The 25,325-nt window shown below is 36.0% G+C and overlaps 1 protein-coding gene across 23 annotated transcripts in view; it reads right to left on the minus strand.

Moving 5' to 3' along the window:
- HDAC9 (histone deacetylase 9) overlaps window positions 1-25,325 on the minus strand; it is a 911,611-nt gene that overhangs the window by 250,852 nt on the left and 635,434 nt on the right. For all 23 annotated transcript variants that reach the window (XM_072783863.1, XM_072783864.1, XM_072783866.1 and 20 more), the window contains 2 exons: window positions 21,610-21,743; window positions 1,614-1,734 (listed from right to left, as the gene is read on the minus strand). In XM_072783863.1, the coding sequence (XP_072639964.1) occupies window positions 1,614-1,734; window positions 21,610-21,743 (255 nt within the window). The remainder of the gene's footprint in view (window positions 1-1,613; window positions 1,735-21,609; window positions 21,744-25,325) is intronic.

Raw genomic sequence — 25,325 nt, forward strand, 5'->3', positions numbered from 1 at the left:
GGTCCTGCGATGCAGCCTCACTTAGGTTCCCTGCTCAGTGAGGAGGCCTGCTTCTTCCTCTCCCTCTGCCCCCCTCCTCTCACCACTCATGTGCATGCTCTCTGATAAATAAATAAAATTTCCCCCAAAAGAGTTGAATTTAGTGCTTAAAATCAGTATCTAACAATGCAACATCCATGTTTATCTTTAATCACATAGCCTGTGCACAATACTAAAGTTGCTGCACTGATCCCTAAGAGGTGCCTATGGAACTCCTTAGTGTATCTAAAGCTAACTCTAAAATTATCAACTGTGCTTTTGTGGGTTTTTTTTAAAGATTACTTATTTATTTATTTGAGAGAGTGAGTGGGCACACAAGGTCGGGGAGGGGTAGAAGGAGAAGGAAAGAATCTCGAGCAGGCTTCATTCATGTTGAACAAAGAGCCCAACAGGGGGCTTAATCTCACCAGCCTCAGATCATGACCTGAGCCAAAACCAAGATTTGGATGCTTAACCCACTGAGCCACCCAGGAACTCCCATATATTTCTTTTTGAACTGTTTAGGACCAGTTAATCCATTTAGAAATAGTATTGAATTAGGTGAAAGAGTTCAATACTTTGGATCTGACACAATAGGTTTATTTGAAAGGGACAAGAAAAAGCCCTAAAATGCCCTTTGAGTTAAAATACTTAAAACATGATCCTTATGGCATGCGTTGCCATGTTGCATATTGTTATTCCATTATAAAATATTAATGAATTTAATATAATGAATTGCTTCAGCTAAAATATGGTTTTGTTACAAACTGTTTTCTTAAATCTGTTATTTCTATCACTGATATAAAGTTATGTAAAGCTCTGCAATGTAAATTTTACTTTAAAATCTGATGGCAAATGTTTGAAAAATTATATACTAATTAAAAATTATATTTATCAGTTTTCTACTTCTGCCATCTACTTTACTATTTAATTCCATAGTTAAGGCATGCATCAGACACATTATACCAAGATTTAAAATGCAGGGTGCCTGGCTGGCTCAGTTGGAAGAGCATGCAACTCTTGATCTTGGGGTTCTGAGTGTGAGCCCCACACTGGGTATAGAGATTACTCAAAAAATAATAAACTTTTTAAAAAATGTAATCTTACTGTAAAATGCAGTGTTCTAGGCATAGTAATAAGGAGTTTTAACTTAAAGTAAGTTGGTACCATGCCCTTCGTTTGTTAAGGTCATAGAAAAAAAAAAGAACTAAAAACACAAAAGAATTGGAAAGGTGAAGATAAACTTGCATAAAGAATGTGAAAACCTTTTTTTCTTTTAGTTTAAAAATGTAAGCAAACAAACTCAACAATGCATCCATCCCTGTAGGCTAAAACATAGTGAACAAAATTCTATTCAAATAAGAAAGTTAATATAAAAGTAAACATCATGGAACTTGCACTGTCATTTTTTCTAATGCTAGATTTTCTTAATCTACATTGACTTTTATTGTAAACAACTCATTCCACAGAGCAATGCTGTTGGAAAAGCTGATTTTTTATAACACTGCTTGCCAAGTATTTTGAACTGACAACAGCACTGACTAATGATAGTGCTGGAATGTGCAGTTCTCAGTAGAATGGAGACCTGTACAGACCTAGGAGTGTCCTGGGGTCCAGCTTCTGTCCATCCAGGGGGTTGGTGCCATACAACAGTGAGTGATGTTCAGAATGAACAAGCTGTATTTCCTCCAGGCTGGCTTTTCGACCTTGAATTCGCTGAAAGAAAACAGCAGAAGCCTACAGTATTCCACTGACAACATTTAAAAGAAAGTAAGACCCAAGTCACATTTTTAAGATGACTAACAATGAACCAAGTTTAATCATGCAGGAATGTGACACCAATTTGCTTAGTAAAGTACCATAAGAACATGTGGAAAATGAGTGTGTATGTAAAGTTCAGATTCTAGGGATTGCTTATGCCTAACTGGGCAACTGACATAAAACATATTTTTTTGGCATAAAAAAATAAATCTGTAACAAAAAATGTAATAGTTAACTCCTTTGTAAAAGTATCAGCTTAACAGTAAATAGGGGCTAAAAAATAAAAGACAACAGAAGAAACAGGGGCTACTGTTTAGCTGAGAATTAAATTCATTAAAATCTTATTTTACACTCACCTATAGAAATTGTTAGAACAAATTATTTATGATTTCTTAAAGAACATAAGTAAGTACCGATACATTTTAATGTATTTGATTATCACAAAAATGCTGATCACTTCATGTGTTTGCACTTCACAGAACCATTAACCTAGATCAATGTTACTCAAAGAGTATCCTATGGTGTCAGTAACATTTCAGCAACTGTTCACGAACTGTCTGTGATGAGGTCTATACAGAAATTCAGAGTAAATATTTAGAAATCTTCATAGTGATTGGACAGACTATTTTTATGTCTATTGAATCTAATATAATCTTGGGTGTCTTCAATTTTTATTTTATTTTTATAGTAACAATGTATTTTATAAAACCATTAGTCTGGGACAGAATAGAAATTAAACAAAACCAAAAACTGCTGTTTAGCCAGAAATAGTCTGACACACTCTAGACTCAGTCAATATGTTTATGCACATGCTAGGCAGAAAGTTGTACTTCAACTAACAAAGAATGGTACTTCAACAAAGACAAAAGTATACATTAAGTGAAACCTCAGTTAGTCAATATGCAAATTATTCTCCCTGGCCATATTTCTTGGTTGGTATATCTACAAGCCTAATAACATCATGCTGGTATAGGAAGTTAATTAACCTTACTTTTGAAAATCATTGTGCTTCCTAAAATTAGTCAATATTAACATTTCACTTAAAATATGTAGCACAACCATAGTAAAATTCAAAGAGAATCTGTTCAGGGAATGCTGTCTTTTCATGTTCCTGACCATGGAATCAGCAGTTGACATGGAAACATCAAGAGACAACAACACCTTTATGAGGACCAGGACAATTCCATACTTAAGCTCCCTAGTTTAAGCAGATGTGGTTGATGTTTAAGGGAATAAAAGGCTAGGAAAATCTCAATATGCTGATGCTCCCTAGTTTACTGGGTAGAGGGCAGAGCTGTGTTTGTCACAGAAAATAAATCATCATGTCACAGTGAGAGAAGAATGGTCAGAGACCTGAAGGGTAAGAACAAGGTAGCAGGAATGATATAAAACAGAAACTTCTTGACACTGTGCTATTATGTGCCAAATAAATAAACAAATGCTTATGGGATTTTCTTTGTCACAGCATTGAAGTTCCCTGGTTTTGACATCCAATTTATATTTGTAGAAAGCATTTTTTAAAATTTTAGGGGAATTTATATTTATAGAAAACATTTTTAAATCATTCAGCTAAGTGCGGAATGGTGAAATTAAACCAGGTAGATGATGTTGAAAATGAAAGCAAATTTAATGATGGCCATCTGGTCAACCATTGCTCTGATCAATAAACAATCATGTTATTGATATAGATGACTTGCTAGTAAACATTAAATTTGGAAGCATTTATGAAAGATTAGAATAACCGAAGAAAGAGAACAGCAAATAATGAGATAAAATAAGCACAAGAAAGTTCAAAGAAATATTAAAGGTTAACATTTTAACTGTGAGATTTCAGCTGGTGGAAAATCCCCCAAGATAAACAGTGGTAACTCCATGGTCTGAGTCATCTAAAATTGGAATGAACACAGTACTGGAGACCAGACTGTGGTAACCAGTCTTAGCCCGGCAGAATAATGAACAACATGAAATAATAGGGCTTCCAGCTCTTGTTTCTGTGAGTCTATGAAATCCACAGCCACTAACATTTCACATGCTGATACAGTGAATCATCTATATCTTAAGCAATGTCAGTTCTATAGCTAACAATCAAACCCACGTTTTGACTACTATCATAAAGTTTCATTGATTTTTTTCCCCTTTCTCTTTTTCTGTAAAGATATTTTTGCAACTCTAAATTGAATTTTTGCCTCTGGCCTAACATTAAATACCGTTCATAATAAACATATCTTTATATTTTCATAAACTAGTCCCATATATTTACATACCATACACCTCATGCTTGTCCCAACTCCTTTCTCATCCTCCCACAATCTCACTAGCATTTGTGCTCAATGCTCAATCACACATTTAAAAAATAATCTGCTAATAAGATTTAATTATCGATGGTAGCCCAAATGCTGATAAATCATAAGAGGATACCTGCTGGATCTCGGTCATCACCTTGTGTAATATCAGTTAAATAAGAATAAGGGTAGGACATCTGGCAAAGCCTATTTAGCACTGACTTACTCTGAAAGTATTCTGCTCTAGTTTACACTCTTGTCCTACCTCTCACTATTAAAATGTAATAATTCCTAAGTTTTACTTTGATTTCTTTCTGCCCCTCCCCTCTCTGCTCCCTTATGGCTCCAAGGAAGTATTTTATCCTGGTTCTTTTTATTATTATAGAGTATATTTCTTAAGAAATAATTACCTAAGTAATGTGAGTACCTATTCTCGATAACCACCTCTGCTTCTATGGATGCTAGACAAGACCTACAAAGGAGGATGTACATGTTTGTATAGAAAGGGAGTAGTAAAACCAACCCAGTAAGAAAAATGTTTCTACCTGGAAAAATTATCTGTCTGGAGAAAGCATGTTTTGAGATTTGTATCTCACAGGGGCACTGCTGTGGGAACTTGGTAGATGACTAAGCTGAAAATTCTGAAATAGCAATAGCTTTCCTTCTTTACTAACACATAGGATTTTCTGGAATAATTCCATTTTCTGTCACTTTTATCAGATATCTTAAATTTGTCACATGTAACTTTTCCTCTCAATTTGAGGTTTCCAACAGTTCTCATTTCTGGTATTATCATCAGCAATTTATCATGTTATATGTTTATGCTTAAATATAGATATTTTCATTTAAGCTCTTCCCATATTTTTCTATTTCCTGTGTAGCCTTTGTTCCTTCATTTCTCTCTCATGATGCTCTCCTGAGTCAAAGGTCAACAGCATAATGAGTCATGAAATAGGATAAAGTGCTCTGATAATCATAAATTAGGAAGATACTGATTTCCGTTCTCAGAGATACTTAGCATGCAGGATGTCTATCTAAAGTTATCTACGATTCTGACCAAAAAGGGTTTCTGAGAATTCTGAGTATGTCTGGACACTCAATGCATACAAGGTGTGGCATTCTTCTGGGTCTCTCTTACTTCAAATCCAAATATAGGTCTTAAATACCTTAAGGCTTAGGAAACAAAGTTTATAGCTCTTCTTTCATCTTCTTAGTAAAGAAACCCAGTGATATAGGATGTATTCATTATTATATTTACATTCTCTATGACTTGCATTCAAGCAGTTCTTCTCCGAGAGTAGAAAAGGAATTAATGCGCAGAGTGCCAATTCTCAGTGCTAAGTACCTAGGGTATATGATCTTATTTAGTTCAGAGCCCCAAATAGTCCACATTCAGGTTTGAAGTTTGACCAAAGTTATTTAAAATGACCATATCATTGAGTCTCCCAATATACCATGGTTCTTTCCTAAAGAAATAGTCTTTCTGAAATAAAGCCCGTTAATGCAACCTGATTATAGAAGGAATGTTCTGAACATGATCTACAAAGTCATACTGTGACAGGATAAAATTCACTCTACCCACACCCACCCACACACAGAGCACACACACGGTATACATTCATTTTTTTTTTTTTCTGCGAAGGAGCAGGGGAAAAAGGAAACAGTTCTATTCCTTCCCCTCCTGTGTTCAAAGCCTGGATTGAGGCCAGTGTCCTAATCAGTTCTCATTGGCCCTGGAGGAATCAGAACCTTTTGTAAAATATAATAAAGGGCATAAAATCATGATAAAATGCATGAAAAAGCAGTGCCTTTGGTTAGGGAACTAGAAATAATTTAGCAGAACAGATGGATTGCATTGGTTTGGTATTATTGAGGACATGAAAGGGCTCATTTTGTGGCAGTTCCAAACTAAGAGAAAATGTCCAACTTAAATTTGACAAGTCAAAGTACCTGCCTCTGCTGGGGGAGACCCCATTTTCTTTAATCATTTTCAAAGTGGTGACATATTAGGGAACAATTTCCCCTGAAATATTTCATTTTCTGAAGATATTTCATCCAGTGTCCCTAAACATAAGGATGCTTTTTTATTTTTTTCTACAAAAATTCATAGGGTTGTAGACTTCAAAAGTTGAAGAATCATAAATGACTTAGGAGTGTCAAAGTTACCTTCTGTTACAAATTCCATACTTAATATTTAATGGATCAGTTCACAGCCTGTTCATTTTTCTTCATATACTTCTCTCTTTTAAATTCAAAAATCTGGTCTCATTGCTCATGCCCACATGTACCCACTGGAGTTTTCAAATGCTACAATCAATTGTTTCTTTAAATTTTACATAAAGGATAGTTTCAATCCCCTACTTACAACTGCATTCTTTCCTTCTATATATTCCACGTGGTCTAATAATCTTTTCCTTATAAAGAAAGGGGAGTAAAAGAAGGAAGGAGGCAATTAAGCAGACAGGCAGCCCAACAGGCTTGTGGTCCTTTCTGTCAGTCACACAAAAAGAAAATAAGCTACAAGTCAGGAGCCCTGAGTTCTAGGTTCTAACTCTCATCTATCTTTAACATGCACATAGGCAAGCTATGAGGCGTGTTTCTGGATCTTTGTTTCTCTATTTACAAACATTAGGAGGTTTGACAAATTACTTTGAAGACTCCTTTTAGCTTTAAAACAAATAAGATTTTATGTGAAATAATCTTTTTTTTTCTTTACCTGACCAGAACAGCAAGGTGTTTTTTTTTTTTTGTATATTTTGTATATTTTTATTGGAGTTCAAGTTGCCAACATATAGTATAACACCCAGTGCTCATCCTGTCAATTGCCCTCCTCAGTGCTCATCATCCAGTCACCCCATCCCCCTGCCACCTCCCCTTCCACTACCCCTTGTTCATTTCCCAGAGTTAGGAGTCTCTCATAGTTTGTCTCCCTCTCTGATATTTCCCACTCATTTTCTCTCCTTTCCCCTATAATCCCTTTCACTACTTTTTATATTCCCTGTATGACTGGAACCATATAATGATTGTCCTTCTCCAATTGACTTACTTCACTTAGCATAATACTCTCCAGTTCCATACACACTGAAGCAAATGGTGGGTATTCATCATTTCAAATAGCTGAGTAATATTCCACTGTATACAGGTACCACATCTTCTTTATCCATTCATCTTTCAATGGACACTGAGGCTCCTTCCACAGTTTGGAAGGACATTGGTTCTACTGTGGACATTGCTGCTATAAACATTGGGGTGCAAGTGTCTCGGCTTTTCACCGTATCTGTATCTTTGGGGTAAATCTCCAGTAGTGCAATAGTTGGGTCATAGGGTAGCTCTATTTTTAACTCTTTGAGGAACCTCCACATAGTTTTCCAGAGTGGCTCTACCAGTTCACATTCCCACCAACAGTGCAAGAGGGTTCCCCTTTCTCCACATCCTCTCCAACATTTGCTGTTTCTTTTCTTGTTAATTTTCCCCATTCTCACTGGTGTGAGGTGGTATCTCATTGTGGTTTTGATTTGTATTACCCTGATGGCAAGTGATGCGGAGCATTTCCTCATGTGCCTGTTGGCCATGTGTAGGTCTTCTTTTTCTTCTTCTTCTTCTTCCTTTTTTTTTTTTTAGATTTATTTATTTATTCATGAGAGACACAGATAGAGAGAGACAGAGACACAGGCAGAGGAGAAACAGGCCCCATGCAGGGAGCCCAATGTGGGACTCCATCCTGGGACTCCAGGATCACGCCCTGGGCCAAAGCCACCCAGGGATCACCGAGCCACCAAGGGATCCCCCATGTGTAGGAAATCTTTGGTGAAATTTTTGTTCATGTCTTTTGCCCATTTCCTGATTGGATTGTTTGTTTCTTCGCTGTTGAGTTTAAGAAGTTCTTTATAGATCTTGGATACTGGCCCTTTATCTGATATGCCATTTGCAAATATCTTCTCCCATTCTGTAAGTTATTTTTTAGTTTTGTTGACTGTTTCTCTTGCTGTCAGAAGCTTTTTATCTTGATGAAGTCCCAATAGTTCATTTAGCTTTTGTTTCCCTTGCCTTCATAGATGTATCTTGCAAGAAGTTGCTGTGGCCAAGTTCAAAAAGGGTGTTGCCTGTGTTCTCCTCTAGAATTTTGATGGATTCTTGCCTCACATTTAGATCTTTCATCCATTTTCAGTTTATCTTTGTGTATGGTGTAAGAGAACGGTCTAGTTTCATTCTTCTGCACTTGGCTGTCCAATTTTCCCAGCACCATTTATTGAAGAGACTGTCCTTTTTCCAATGGATGATCTTTCCTGCTTTGTCAAATATTAGTTGGCCATAGAGTTGAGGGCCCATTTCTGGGTTCTTTATTCTATTCCATTGATCTATGTGTCTGTTTTTGTGCCAGTATCACACTGTCTTGATGATCACAGCTTTGTAATACAACCTGAAATCCAGCATTCTGATGCCCCCGGCTCTGGTTTTCTTTTTCAATATTCTCCAGGCTATTAGGGGTTTTTTCTACTTCCACATAAATTTTAAGATTATTTGTTCCAATTATGTGAAAAAGTCCATGGTATTTTGATAGGGATTGCATTGAATGTGTAAATTGCCCTCAGTAGCATAGACATTTTCACAATATTAATTCTTCTAATCCATGAGCATGGAATATTTTTCCATTTCTTTGTGTCTTCCTCAATTTCTTTCACAAGTATTCTGTAGTTTTTAGGGTACAGATCCTTTACCTCTTTGGTTAGGTTTATTCTGAGGTATCTTATGCTTTTGGGTGCAATTATAAATGGGATTGACTCCTTAATTTCTCTTTCTTCAGTCTCATTGTTAGTGTATAGAAATGCCACTGATTTCTGTGCACTGATTTTGTATCCTGCCACACTACTGAATTGCTGTATGAGTTCTAGCAATTTTGGGGTGGAGCCTTTTGGGTTTTCTATGTGCAGTATCATGTCATCTGCGAAGAGGGAGAGTTTGACTTCTTTGCCAATTTGAATGCCTTTTATTTCTTTGTATTGTCTGATTGCTGAGGCTAGGACTTCTAGTACTATGTCGAATAGCAGTGGTGAGAGTGGACACCCCTGCCGTGTTTCCAATCTTAGGGGAAAGGCTCTTAGTTTTTTCTCAATGAGAATGATATTTGCTGTGGGCTTTTCATAGACAGCTTTTAAGATGCTGAGGAATGTTCCCTCTATCCTACACTCTGAAGAGTTTTGATCAGGAATGGATGCTGTATTTTGTCAAATGCTTTCCCTTAATCTATTGAGTGGATCATATGGTTCTTGTTTGTTCTCTTGTTGATGTGATCTATCACATTGATTGTTTTACAAGTGTTGAACCAGCCTTGCATCCCGGGGATAAATCCTACTTGGTCATGGTGAATAAGCTTCTTAATGTACTGTTGGATCCTATTGGCTAGTATCTTGCTTAGAATTTCTGCATCTGTGTTCATCAGGGATATTGGTCTATAATTCTTCTTTTTGGTGGGGTCTTTGTCTGGTTTTGGAATTAAGGTGATGCTGGCCTCATAGAACGAGTTTGGAAGTATTCCATCCCTTTCTATCCTTTGGAACAGCTTTAGTAGAATAGGTATTGTTTCTTCTTTAAATGTTTGATAGAATTCCCCTGGGAAGCCATCTGGGGCCTGGACTTTTGTGTCTTGGGAAGTTTTTGATGACTGATTCAATTTCTTCCATGGTTATTGGCCTGTTCAGGTTTTCTTTTTCCTCCTGTTCCAGTTTTGGAAGTTTGTGGTTTTCCAGAAATGTGTCCATTTCTTCTAAATTGCCTAATTTATTGGTATATAGCTGCTCATAATGTTTTTTTAAAATCATTTGTATTTCCTTAGTATTGGTTGTGGTCTCTCCTCTTTCATTCATGATTTTATTAATTTGAGTCTTTTTTTCTTTTTAATAAGGCTGGCTAATGGTTTATCTAGCTTATTAATTCTTTCAAAGAACCAACTCCTGGTTTTGTTGATCTGTTCTACAGTTCTTCTAATCTCTATTTCATCGAGTTCTGCTCAAATCTCTATTATCTCTCTTCTTCTGGTTGGTGTAGGTTTTATTTGCTGTTCTTTCTCCAGTTCCTTTATGTGCAAGTTTAGCTTGTGTATTTGAGTTTTATCCAATTTTTTGAGAGAGGCTTGTATTGTGATGTATTTCCCTCTTGGACTGCTTTTGATGTATCCCAAAGACTTTGAACAGTTGTATCTTCATTTTCATTAGTTTCCATGAGTCTTTTTAATTCTTCTCTAATTTCCTGGTTGACCCTTTCGTCTTTTAGTAGGATGCTCTTTAATCTCCACATGTTTGAGTTTCTTCCAAATTTCTTCTTGTGATTGAGTTCTAGTCTCAAAGCATTGAGGTCTGAAAATATGCAGGGGACAATCCCAATCTTCTAGTATCAGTTGAGACCTGATTTGTGACCCAGTATGAGGTCTATTCTGGAGAAAGTTCCATGTGCACTTGAGAAGAATGTGTATTCAGTTGCATTCTGATGGAAAGTTCTGTATATATCTGTGAAATCCACCTGGTCCAGTGTATCATTTAAAGCCCTTGTTTCTTCGGTGATGTTGTGCTTAGAAGATCTGTCATTTGCAGAAAGTGCCGTGTTAAAGTCTCCTACTATTAGTGTATATTATCTAAATATGTCTTTGGTTATTAATTGATTGATAAACTTGGCAGCTCCCACATTAGGGGCATAAATATTCAGGATTGTTAGGTCTTCTTGTTGGATAGACCCTTTAAGTATGATATAGTGTCCCTCTTCATCTCTTACTACAGTCTTTGGGATAAACTTTAATTGATCTGATATGAGGATTGCTACCCCAGCTTTCTTTTGAGGACCATTTGAAGGGTAAATGGTTCTCCAACCTTTCATTTTCAGGCTGGAGGTGTCCTTAGGTCTAAAACATGTCTCTTACAGACAGAAAATAGATGGGTCTTGCTTTTTTATACAGTCCAAAACCCTGCATCTTTTAATGGGATCATTTAGCCCATTCATGTTCAGAGTAACTATTGAAAGATACGAATTTAGTGTCATCATAATACCTATTCAGTCCCTGTTTTTGTGGATTATTTCTTTGGGCGTCCTCTTTCTTTTACAGGGTCCCCCTTAATATTTCTTGCAGAGCTGGTTTGGTGGTCAGATATTCTTTCAGTTTCTGCCTATCTTGGAAGCTCTTTATGTCTCCTTCTATTCTGAATGAGAGTCTTGCTGGATAGAGTATTCTCGGCTGCATGTTCTTCTCATTTAGGACCCTGAATATATCCTTCCAGCCCTTTCTGGCCTGCCAGGTCTCGGTGGAGAGGTCTGCTGTTAATCTAATATTTCTCGCCATATAAGTTAAGAAACTCTTGTCTCTTGCTGTTAAGGATTTTCTCTTTGTCTTTGGAATTTACAAGTTTCACTATTAAATGTTAAGGTGTTGAACGTTTTTTATTAATTTTGGGGGGGACCTCTCTATCTCCTGGATCTGAATGCCTGTTTCCCTCCCCAAATTAGGAAAGTTCTCTGCTATGATTTGTTCAAATGTGCTTTCTGACCCTCTGTCCCTCTCGGCATTTTCTGGAACCCCAATTATACATAGATTCTTCCTTCTGAGGCTATCATTTATTTCCCTTAACCTTTCCTCATGGTCTTTTAATTGTTTTTCTTTTTTCCTTATCTTCCTTCCTTGCCATCAACTTGTCTTCTATGTCACTCACTCTTTCTTCCACCTCATTAACCCTCACCATTAGGACCTCCAGTTTGGATTACATCTCATTTAATTGATTTTTAATTTTTGCCTGATTAGATCTAAATTCTGCAGTCATGAAGTCTCTTGAATCCTTTATGCTTTTTTCCAGAGTCACAGTAGCTTTATAATTGTGCTTTTGAATTGGCTTTCTGACATTGAATTGTAATCCATACTCTGTAACTCTGTGGCAGAGTACTGTTTATGATTCTTTCTTTTTGTGGTGAATTCTTCCTTCTAGTCATTTTGTTCAGTACAGAGTGGCTGTATGAGTGGGATGCATCAAGAATATCAACCACGACCTAAGTAAATTTCACCCTATATGATTCTGACGAGGTCAGAGACCAAAAATGAAAACAAAGTTCAGAACAAAATAAAAGGACCACTAAAGTGTAAAACAAATTTTAAACGAAAGTAGTAAAAATAAAAGGCCAAGAATCCCAAAGAAGAAGAAAAAAAGAAGAGAAAAAGTAAAAGTAAAGAGAAAAAAGAGAAAAGAAAGAAAAAAGGGGCTGCTGGGAGATGATGGGGGTGAAGAAGTTGTAGTGGAGAGAGAATGTAGTCTACCTGAGGGGTCCTAGAAGGTGATCCTTTTGGTTCTGAGTGTATTAAGTTCTGTATGTAGAAGATGCGCAGTCCCAAATTTATATAAACAAGCAATACTTGTAGAAAGCCCCAGCACTGACCACCAAAACACAAATGAATAAAAGGTGGGGGCGGGCAGAATGGGAATGAGGAATCTCACAGAATGAACCAGCATGGTATACCACTTGGTTCTGGGGGCATGCTGGTCATGTTTTAGAAGGTATTAACTTCTACCATTGTAGAACAAAATGGGGCAAAGAAAACAAACAAACAAACAAAAACATATCTCGTATATCTCCCATAATTGAACTGAGTATGTTGAAGGGAATCGAGAAGTGGAAAATACAACTAAGACATGTAATTGTAGAAATATGAAAGTCAAAAAGGAAGAAACTTAAAAATGAAGAAGTGCTAAAATATTGTAGTTAAGGTGGAGAAAGAGAAAAAATAATGGAAATTTACAGTCTGATATAAAAATGAGTTGTACTGGAAAAGGGGGGAGAAAAAGGAGGGGTACCCTCTAGTTCTTAAATCCCTCGACTTCCCCTGGAGATTTCCAGCAGGGAACAGAACCCTCCCCCGGAGCTGCAGCCTGAGCTGCTCCCGAGGCCCCACCAAACACACTCCAGCCCTTTACCGAACTCGGTCCACGGTGTGTGGGGCACTTTCCCCCGGGGCACACCTCCTCTGTTAGTGACCCCTGGAGCCTGGGGGCTCCACTGCCCCCCCCAACCCCCCCCGGGGATCCTGCCTGGTTTCCCTGCTAAGTACCTTTCAGTTCCGGAAGAATCCAGTGCAGATTTTTAATAAAGTTCCTGCTTCTCTGGCACTGGGCTTTCCTGTCCCAGAGGCTCTCATGGCCCTCCTTAGCCTGGCTCCTCCACTTGATTCTTTTTTTTATTTTTTCCCACCTTCCTTCCTTGCTAAAAGCAAAAACCCTTCTCTCTGTAGCGTTCCAGCTATTCTCTCTTTGAATCTCAGGTCAAATTTGTAGGTGTTCAGGATGATTTGAAAGTTATCTAGGTAAGTAGGTGGGGCTGGGGGAGGTGAGGACCCTGCTCCTCTACCATCATGCCCCCCCCCCCGGCCTCACTATGTGAAGTCATCTTATACACAAAAATTCAACAAAATATCCATTAAAGATTTGCCTCAAGTAAGCAAATATAATAGTTGGGGAAATAAATCAGTATGGCTGAGGAAAGAGATCTCACTATGAAGATCTTCAAAAGAATACTAGCTATTCTTCAAAGCCAATTTCTTATATGTTTAATCATAATTGAAAATATGAATATTTTTTGAAAAATATGAATATTCTTACACTATGATAATTTCAAAATAATGAACACTTTCCCCAATTTTTATGTTTGTGTATCAAACTTATGAATTAATATTATCTTTGTTTCTTAAGTAAATGCCTGCTTCTGTTACTCTCCCATGTCCAACTACTTGACTCCATTCACCTTTTTGTCTCTAGCTCGTTAAGCTTATGTTAAGAAGCTGAGTTTCAGTTGCAGTGATTTTTAACATTATCTGCACCTCAGAATCAGCTGTGAAAGTTTAAAAGGTATTGTTGCTGGGTGCTACCTCCAGAGCTTCTGGTTAACTTTGTCTGGGGACAGCCTAGGCATCTTGATAGTTAGAACCATCCCATGGATTTTAATGGGCATCCTAGGTACAGAACTATAGGTTAGAGGGAGCCGTCCATTCTTTCTGCTCTTTGATAAATTCAGGATACTAACACTGTACTGACCCACATTTCAGACTAAAGAGTAGTTTCAATAAATGGTTATCACAGCAAAGGTTGGGAAGTAAAAAGGATCTGTTCTTCAAAACAAGTGTTTCTACTTGCTTGTAAAACTACTTGATTCCTTCATTACAATTTATTTAAAAATATTTCAGGTGCATAGAGCAATTGTAAAAGTACTTCAGAGAAACAGCAAATCTCATTCATTAATAAAGGTCTAAGTGGCAAAAAGTACACATACTATATATATTTTAACATTTGATTTTCACCCATTTCAAAACCAAAAGCAACTGCAAGTGCATTACGCTCATCAAAAAGTAAGGGAAAATGTTACCGTTTAGTGTAATTGCTCAATATTGATGATTTTATGTGACTGAATCTTCTACATTACAATTATTTTGTAAACAACTGTAAATGGACATTTTAATGGTTTGGGTTAAAGCAATGATTTTTTTTTTAAGATTTTTTATTTATTAGAGACAGAGAGAGAAAGAGGGAGAGAGGCAGAGACACAGGCAGAGAGAGAAGCAGGCTCCATGCAAGGATCCCGATGTGGGACTCAATCCCAGGTCTCCAGGATCAGGCCCCTGGGTTGAGGGCAGCACTAAACTGCTGAGCCACCTGGGCTGCCCTAAAGCACTGATTTTTAAAACAGTAATTAGATATAAAACAAATTTTGTCAAAATAAATATTTTGTATTACTTTAGCACTGCAATTTTCAGATGGTCAAAAAACATGTGACTATTCATTTTTGTTAATAAGCTTAATGCTGCTGTTTAAAAAACTCCTGTACCACTTTCCAAATGGACTCGGAAGAGCAAACTATTTTATTTCCTTTTATTGGTTGTTTTCCACATTAATGCTTCCTTTTTTGCAGAAATAAAAATTAAAACAAAAAAATTCTAAATCACCTTAATTCTAATTACATGCTACACAAGCAATTTTAATGTATTTATCTGCCTAAGTCCACTCCACTATGATATAAAAATTTCTGTCAGAATAATGACATAATGTACCCTGGTTTACTCATCACATCTAGGTCATATGTATGGCTTCTCAAGACTGCCATTCCTTTAGAGACAATTCACAAGACTCCTTGTTTGAATCTCTTATTGCTTTGTGGTTAGATTCTTAGACACAAACACACACACAAAATGTTCTACAAACTAAACAAAACAGTAAGCTGTTATGTGCTGCCATCTAGTTAGATTACTCTATAAAACAAATGTTTAATTGAATTAACTTGCAATCGTTAGCTCTACTTTGTAGCACTGATGTCAGAAAACCTGCACATTCCAAAAGTATTTCTCCAAAGAGTATTATATTTTCCTTATTTAGATTTTCAAAAGGTCTTTTAAAATCACCTGTCATGTGCAGGAAAAGTGTGGGACCCTAGCCTTAAGTTCCCTGGCATCTTAAGATTTTATATTAAATCTGCTCTCTACTTTTCTCATTGGAACTGCTGAGGAAGTCCCAGAAGGGGCAACAGTAGCTTCGGTTCAGGTCCCAGAATTGTTTTGTAATTACTTTGTGTTGGCACTTGAATAAAAGAGTTAAACATTTCAGCACAGTATGCTGCTTATGGTTTTTACTTATGAATTAAGCGAAACAAAGTTATTCAATATTAGTCACAAAGAGCCAATGCAAATTCCACATAATATGTAATCCAACAAAAGCATTATAAAATGTTATTATTCTCAAAACAAATGTGAGAGCAAGCAAATGTCTGTGGGTGGCTTGGTGGGGCTGAGAGTCATGAACACTTCTGGAAAAACAACTGCAAGTGCATTTCTAACAGATGATGGGTCATTCTCTGTGATTTTTCAAGCACAGAAAAGCACATTCTTTTCTTCAGGGCATACACGTTTTAGAGACCTGGCTACCTAATCAAAGGGCTTGTTCCTGAAGAGGACACCGAATGATCCTTCCAGATCGATTTTTTATGGTGACAAGAAAGCTGCTGATTTTGCTTTTTGCTCCCAACAGAATCACTAAATATGAATGATTCAATAGGGGAAAAAATTAAATAGTACTGGCACGAAGGACTACTAACCACCTCAACTTTTAAAAAACAGTGCCACGTCATGCCAAAAGAAGTTAACCCACGTAACCACTGTAATCTAATATAATGAAGACTAATGTTTTCTCTGGCTGCTAATCAGGACTACTAAGCACAACCAATTTACACTATAGCTCACAAAATAAAAAGCAGTATGTTTACTAAACATCCTAAAAATTTCATCTACTCTTAACCGAAGAAAGTATTACATTCCAAATGAACTCCTTAGCCATCTAATTTCATATGATATCAGAGCTGGAAAAGATCCTAGCAAATATCTGCCTAAGAGCCTCAGCTTACACATGGGAAACCAAAGATCAGTAAGGTTAAATGATTTGACAACAGTATACAGATAATTAATGGCAGGACTAAGGTCAAATCTAATGTTGAGCAATAACCCATGAAAGAATCCATTTTGATTAATTTTTCTACACTGCTAAATGAACTGACACAATTTGTAAGTTTGATTTGTGGATCAGTCTATTATTCTGAGACAAAAGAGGCCTTTAAATGTTTTCAAATTACCATCTTTTCTATAATATCAGTGTTTAATTGCAAAATTGATTATTTTGTTGGGAAGGAAGGGAAGCTGACTTTTCTCTGAATGCTAGAAAGATTGAGACTCCTTCCTTTTTTGCCACTGAAACAGCAATCTGAAAATGAATGTGAATAAAGACAGAAGGAGGGCAAGCTCTTCAACATCAGGTCTGGGATACTTCCTTCTTGAACTCAGGTAAGTATTTTTACTTCTATCTCTTGGTCAGATGGCCCTTCTGATGCAGTCAAGACTATGGAGGCAGCAGACCACAGTCATTCTCATTTATTTCTTCCCCACACTAAATCAGTTTAAGTCTTTAAAAATCACTGCAACATAAACTAGAGACTCAAAACCTCTTGGGATTTTGTAATTATATATTTCTTTATGTGATCATTTGATTAATATCTGCTGATCTCACCAGGTGTAGAAACCTCCTTGTAGGCAGGGTATGTATCTTCTTAAGTATTTTATTTCCACCTCCTAACACAGGAGTATATCAAAACTCAAAATTTTGATATACTGTTGAATGGATATATCCCTGTTCTTAAAGTGTGGTGGCGAGATCAGCAACAACAGGATTACTCAGATACATGTTAGCAACACAAATTCTTAGACCTCACTCCAAAAGGACTCTACCACTGTTGAATGTGAAATTCTGAGGTTGGGTCCCAGCAATGTGTCTTACTATTCCTAATGATTCTGATATATGCTAACATTTGAACACCACTGTAGTCAATAAATGAATACCACTTACCCAACCACAGGTATCTGCTTGCTGGCCAGCGTTATGTCCCCAGAACTCTCTTGATTCCTTCTCTGAAAGCACAGGCTATCACTAACTATAGGTGACTACACAAACCTGGCAGGAAGATAGTGTTCAAACAGGGCAAATCAACTTTCTGGATGTTTGGGGGTAAAAAACTGACCCAGCTTCTAGGTCTTATATTCTTATTAGATTATATTCTTTTCTATGAAATCTAATAAATCCTCTCTCCTTTGAGACAATTGAGCTAAGTTCTTACTGCTCACAACCAGCACAGGAATTTGTCTATACTGCTTAGGAAAGAGTGATAACCTAGATATGAGGGCTGGTACTCATATCCCTGGAGTCCTGGACACACAGATTTTATCCTCTCAGGAATACATGCTCTAGGCATAATCAGGAACAAACAGAGCTAAACTTTACTTTCCCAATAGTCTTACCTACACAAATTAGAAAGAAATGTCTCATTCTCCGTAAGTCCTTCAGCCATGCTGGAAAATATTCATTCATACCCAAGTTGAAACAGAATTTTTATCACCTGGAGTGAATAAGTCAAGTTCAATTGGAAGATACTGTCACTGGCCCTGATTTCTTTAGAAGGTTCATAAACACTAACCAGGAAACCTGTTAGCCTATATAGGAAACTTCTTGCCCCTTTAACCAGTAATGTACCCACCATGTACCTGACCACTTGCCACATATAGTATACTTTTTTAAAAAATATTTTATTTATTTATTCATGACAGACACAGAGAGAGAGAGGGGCAGAGACAGAGGCAGAGGGAGAAGCAGGCTCCATGCAGGGAGCCTGACATGGGACTTGATCTCGGGTCTCCAGGATCACACCCTGGGCTGAGGGGGCGCTAAACCGCTGGGCCACCGGGGCTGCCCACATATAGTATACTTTTCTCCTGATTTTTTGACAACTGATTGTAATAGTTTTGGTGAATTGCTAAAAGGTTTGATTTCTATGTTTCTGTGGTTTTTCTCTTCCATATCACCAAAACTTTAAAAAAAATTGGCTTGAGCAGGTTAGTATCAAGATGGTTTAATAATATATTAATAAATGTGTACATTAGATTTAACTTGTCAAATCAAAAACTTTAAAACAAAATCCACAATGAACATATATCTTTTGTTTTAGCTGTATTTATTAGGGAGAGTACTGGCTAAGGAAGTAGATTCTACTATTTCTGAGTGGGCTAACTGGTTTGAAATAATCTCTGTATATTTCCTCTTTATTTTCTCCCCAAATCTTCCAAGAGAAATAATCAGGGAGAAAAGTAAGTTATGTTTCTTGTGGTTCTGTTTTATCCCTTTTGTTACTATGTTTTATTTTATATAAAACCTCAAAGTCTCTGGGAAAGGGTAATATTTGTTTGGTTAAGGATCATTTTTAAAATTTTATTTTGAATATACTTAAAATAATTTACATACAAAATCACTTACATACAAAGAAACGTCAAATTCCTAGGTAGCTTAAATTGTTTAATAGTTTTAGAAATTCCATTTTATGATTATGTCAGCATAAAGTCATAGATAACCTGATAATATAGGAGCAAATAAATATATATGGGAAACAATTTCATCACTTAAGAAGTCAAACAATTGGTGAGCTGTCTTCAAACTATGTTAGCAAAAAGACCTAAACATAGTCTGTTTATATTATTGTGAAGTTATGGATCATATTTTTGTGCTTGGCCTTCATAATGAGCAAATCTGCTGATCTGCTTTTGAGTGAACTATTTGTAATTGTGTGACTGTTTATCAAAGAGACAGTTATTTAGCTGACTGGCTTGGTGCTAGACTCAGTCATTCTATCAGCCTCACTGTACTTCTTGACATTTCACCCTTGGTCTTGTATCACATCAGTCAGAGCTGTTGCATAAATTGAATTTTAGGCTTTCAAACAATATAGGACTAAAATAATGTGATGTATGAGGAACTGAAAAAGAAGACTGATCAGAAAGGGCTAACAGCTTTTTAAATGTTACGACTAGTATGAGCTATATTACAGTCCATCTATTTCTGCACTTTGCTCCTTTCCTAACCAGTGTTCCTTCCAGTAATAGATTTAAGGAATACCATAATCTAACAATGCATTTGAAGACTGTGGTCAGCAACTGCTAATTTGGAGTGGCTGAAGTAAGACTTCAGGATATAATAAAGACCTGAAAGTGAGAAAAATGTAAATGGCAATGCCTTAGACAGAGAAGCACAGAAAGAATGCCACGGTGGAAAACATCTATAGTTGATGCAAAAGTGAAAGAGGAATATTCACACGAATCAATGTCTATTAAGACCAGTTCACCACAGATAAGTCCCCTGGTTTACTTTCATTACTCCATATGGGATTGTGTAGATGACAGAGGCAGCCTCCAAACTCCATTATCAAAAACATACAAACCTTAAAGATAATGCTATAATTTATCAGAAAGTATGAAAAAGCCTTCTGCTATATAATATGGATGCTATTGGGAAAAGATGAATATTTCACTCAAGAAAGAATCAGAGAAATAAATCTAGCTCAAATTACTTCATTTGGGGCTTCTAGGTAAAGAATACATTTAATCAAAAGTATATCCTTAAATACAAAAACATTTGATGATTCTATTGCAAACATATAATAAAACTTGTGAAACTAAATCTGTACACACTACTTTGGTGTATTCATTCATAATCTCAACCTGCTGAATGACCATAAACATCTATGTCTTGATGTAAAGAAAATAATCCTGTAAGATGAGATATTTTATTCATCTTCAAGAGAGAAAATCCATAAAGAAAATAATAATCCTTATAAATGAATGCAGTGAACGAATAACTTGTATATTCAAAAGTCAGTTATTTTTACTGCTTTGCAAAGCAGCAGCATCAGACTGATGTAACTCAGGCCATCAAATACAGGCAAGTGCACATGACTCTAAGAAATATTGTCTGCTTTGACATTCCTATATCAATTAAATTATTTTGCAGGTGTGTTTTAAGCTAAATTGGCTTTCAAAAGGAATATTCTGGACTACATTTTGGGTTGCCAAAAATTAATTAAAAGTCATAGCAAAAGATAGCTTTTTAATTTTTATCAAAGTAGAGTGAATTCAATGTAGTCTCAATGTCTGTTTCCTCAGGATATAACTATAGTCAAAATATTATCCACTTTATTCTTCCCAAACTACTGAGAACTAGATTGGATTTCCTTCACTGATCTGCAAAGAGTGACAACAAAACCAAAGAGCAACATGTTAAATTGTCAGTCTGTAATAACAAGGACTTTGTCTTGTGAAATTCTGTAATTCTAGTTCCTAGAATATGTGTGGAACATAATAAAGATAGACTCAGGTATGTTCAATGATCAATAAATGTTAAAGTAATGTGGAAAAAAATGGGAGCTGTTTTTTAAAATGTCTTAGACTCCAATATAGGGTGTTATTGCATCTGAGGCAACAATGGACATTTATAGCAACTAAGTCAAATAGCTGCTGATTGTTACATAATTTGCAAATATGACAATAGGAGTCTTTTTGAATTGATATCATTTTTACTTTGAAAGCTTAAGAAATAGATTTTTCTAAATGAAAGATGGGACTCCAAAGGAATCTGCAAAAATGAGTCTAAAGAAGTACCAATAAAATAAAATTACTCAAACCTCTACCATAAAAATGTAAGAACATGAGCCACTTCAATAAAAAGAAGTGACTTTTCTTGGTAAGAGGATAATCGTTAAATCTAGTCATTTCCATAGGCAAATTTGGCATACATCTGAGCTCACTATATAGCTTATAATAAGAAATAACAACTACTTAGCACATAGCAGTTTGTAGAGTTTCCCAGAATATTAACTTAATAAATAATACGTATTTGGAAACAGTAATATTACAATGTATACTTAAAAGTGTTGCAATAATAACACACATACATCATGCAGCTGCCCAGTCAATCAACATGGACTGACTCCCTACTATGTGCACAGCCGAGAGTCAGGACATAAATGCTATGCTACTAGTATCAATGATAGTTCATGAATCATGATGTTTGTGTTTCACCATTAATATTTTTCCACTACTACCCAAATGAATACTAGCCTCTTTATATGATTTATTTAAATAAATAAAAGAGTGTAGCCAATTTAGGATTACCTCACATTTATTTAGCAGCCCAGTTTCTTGCAGCCGTGACCAGATGCTCTGTATTCGTCCAGCATGCTCAGGGTGGGTGGTGGAATTGCCACAAATGCACTGGTGTTTCAGCATCAGAGGGTCATAGGCAATTCCTTCAGGACAAAGAAAACATAGCACAAGACTGAGTAATGATACAAAGTAATGATACAAGTTACATGACAATATAATTACTCCAAAAAAAAAAAAGATATTCTTTTAAAAATAAATTTACAAATAGAGAAATAATACAATTTCTTATGTGCAAATTCCTAGCCCATAAGAGCTGTTTAGTCCTTCATGTCTGGATATAAATGCAAAAAAAAAAAAAAAAAAAAGTTTAACCTATGGATTAATCAGAACTCAGATCCTAGCTTGGTAAATTTATAGTGATGAAGATGGTAATATATTTTTTTAAATTTTATATATTTATTCATGAGAGACAGAGAGAGAGAAGCAGAGACACAGGCAGAGGGAGAAGCAGGCTCCAAGCAAGGAGACCGTGGGACTTGATCCCCGGTCTCCAGGATCATGCCCTGGGCCGAAGGCAAATGCTTAACCACGGAGCCACCCAGGCATCCCGAAGATGATAATATTGTAAGAAACTTCAAATTTTTAAAAATACTATAATTTTAGCAGTATCTTAAATCATTATGAAGTATGTTTAGACAAATAATCCAAATCAGTAAAGGTCCAAATTTTATCACTAAAACCACAAAATGAAAAAAATAAAAAATAAAAAAAAAAATAAAACCACAAAATGAGCTGAGTCTCTAAATCATGAATTAATTTCGCAAGTAATTCCAGCTTCACTTTAGAGCAGGCCTTGCATTAAACTACAAAACTTTCCAACTGCTTGCCTATTCTGCTTCAGAGTTGTGCAGAAAGAGCTTCTTCCCTGCTTACTGTGCTTTTCTCAAAATTTATGCCAATCTGTAATCAATATGGACACTGTAGATCTTACAATTCTGTGGGACATTTGAAGTGTTTCTCTAAAAAAAATGAAAAAGAAAAAAATAAGTCAATTGCACTACCTTCAGTAGAGATTCCAAAGATACCTAATGAATAAAATCTGCTTTTAAATTATCAAGAGTTCACGTATTTCATATTTTAGTTAGACCCTATGATGAGAAAGATTTTTAAAAATATGATGAAATAAACTATTATGGGGATGCCTGGGTGGCTCAGTGGTTGAGCATCTGTCTTTGGCTCAGGGTGTGATCCCAGTCCCGGGATCGAGTTCCACATCGGGCTCACTACGAGGAGCCCGCTTCTCCCTTTGACTGTGTCTTTGCCTCTCTCTGTGTGTCTCTCATGAATAAATTAAAAAAACCTTTAAAAGAAAAAAGAAATAAACTATTCTGGGTACATAAAATAGGGCTTTTTAAAGCAACAAATTAGATGATAATTATAACTCTGGTTAATTCTGAAAAGATTTCCACCCTTAATCCAATTCCTTGGGGAAAAACACGTTACTTACAAAACTGCCTAAGCATGGAGTGAGGGCAGAAGAATCCAAGACCAAAATTGAAGAGCAAAAGTAACTGTATTCAGATACAGGCCAGTAATTTGTGTTGTAAAGTAAGTTTAATTAATGCATTTTATTCTCTATTTCACTCACAATCTCATGTTAGAGAAATGCTACTCAAAAGGGAAAATATTTCTCTGAGTGTACTAAATCAAGCAGAATAGTAACATATGTATTTTGAAACCATGTGGTAAAAATTATATCTAAGAAAAAAACATCACTTTGCTGGCCCAAATAATATCCAATCTTAATACTAAAATGGCTTCAAAATCTATCCTATGCCCCTTACTTACATTTTCATTCTTAGTGCTCATTCCTCTAAGTAGTATACTTGCACACTTATCTATTCAATTGCCCCTCCAAAATCTCCATTTGGATGTCTCATGGTTTTTATAAAGTGAGAATGTCTCAGACTTGAGTTCATGATCTTAAACCATACACTTTGTCCCTCGTTTCAGTAAAGGACATGATGATCCATCATTGCTCAAGCAAGAAACCTTAGTATCCTCTGGAAACTCCCTCTCCAAAGAACTAAGAAGTAAGTAGTGTTTTCCCTTCAAAAAACAACATGAATCACTTGATGATCTCCAGCCAAAACCATACATAATCAAAGGTATTATTGTCTCTAATCTGAACACCTAAAACAAAGCCTTGTAACTGGCTACCTGACTTTTACTCTGTTCTTTTTGCCACATAACAGTTACTTTTGCTTAAATATTTTGGTGACATGACAATATAATTACTTCAAAAAAAGACATTGATTAATCTAATCACTGATTAGAATAAAATTCCTCAAGGCATAGGTAGGCCTCTCCCCAGTTCTTCAGCTTTCTCTCCATGTACTTCTTCCCACAAAGGCCCACCTTCCATTCTTCAAAACAATCAAAATCACACCAGCCTTGGGATATGTATATATCATGTTCCATCTATGCCCATAATTCTTCCTTCCTGCCCCCCATAACTCCAGCCCTGATTTGGGTAATTCCTATACACTTTTCAAGGCTAAATGATGTCTCTAAATTAGGTTTGCTACTATATGTCCTCATAGTATCTTCTAGGTCTTCAGAGCATTTATCACAATTATGTAATTGTCATATAATCTTGTTAATTGTACATTTTCTTCACTATCTGCTGAGATCTATGAAAGCAAAGATCAGAGTTATAGTGTTTATCTCTGAACTCATAGTGTTTATACACATGCTTGGATATAGTAGGTCCTCAAAAGTATTTTTAATGAATGACTGAAAAACATAAATAAATGAACAGATGTAAGAACTAGGTCAGTTATCTCCATTATAAAGTCTTGCTTGATGAACCTAAGTGGTGGATCTCCTTGGAATCCTTAATTTTTTTAGCCTTATTTCTTTAGTATTCTTTTCTTTTATATGCCTTACCTTCCTACTGGCAAGTGCTTCTACTACAGATATTTAACTTAATCAGCTTTATATTTCTGCACAGTATTTTGCACAAAAAAAAGATGAATAAGTATCTTTAAATAAAGTCCAAAGGAATACATGTAGAAAGGCAGAAGGGAAAGCAGGCAGACATAAAAAGTAACATTCAATATATAAAGATATACAAGACATGTCTTTGAAATTCAGATGTATCAAGTATATAAGTTCCTATTACATAGCAGGAACCGTTTAGTATATATCTTTCCTTCCTTTCATTCTCCTTCCCTCCCTTCCTTTTCTTTCTTCTTTTTCATCACAAGTATACTCTTTAATCCTTACCACCTATTTCATCCGTTCCCCTGTCCACCTCCCCTCTGGTAACCATCAGTTTATTCTCTACAGTTAAGTCTATTTCTTTGTTTGTCCCTCTTTTTTTTTCTTTGCTCATTTATTTTGTTTCTTAAATTCCACATATGAGTGAGATCATAGTATTTTTCTTTTTTCTTTTTCTGACTTATTTTGCTCAGCATTATATCCTCTACGTCTATCCATGTTGTTGCAAATAGCAAGATTTCATTCTTTTTATGGCTGAATAATATTCCATTGTGTATATATATATATATATACCACATCTTCATCCATTCATCTATCAATGGACACTTGGGCTGTATCCATAGTTTGGCTATTGTCAATAATGCTATAATAAACGGGGGTGCATGTATCCCTTTGAATTACCGTTTTTGGGATTTGGGGGGATAAATATCCAGTTGTGTGAT

Source organism: Canis lupus, chromosome 18, assembly GCF_048164855.1.
Source record: "Canis lupus baileyi chromosome 18, mCanLup2.hap1, whole genome shotgun sequence".
In the NCBI taxonomy this organism is placed as follows: Eukaryota; Metazoa; Chordata; class Mammalia; order Carnivora; family Canidae; genus Canis; species Canis lupus.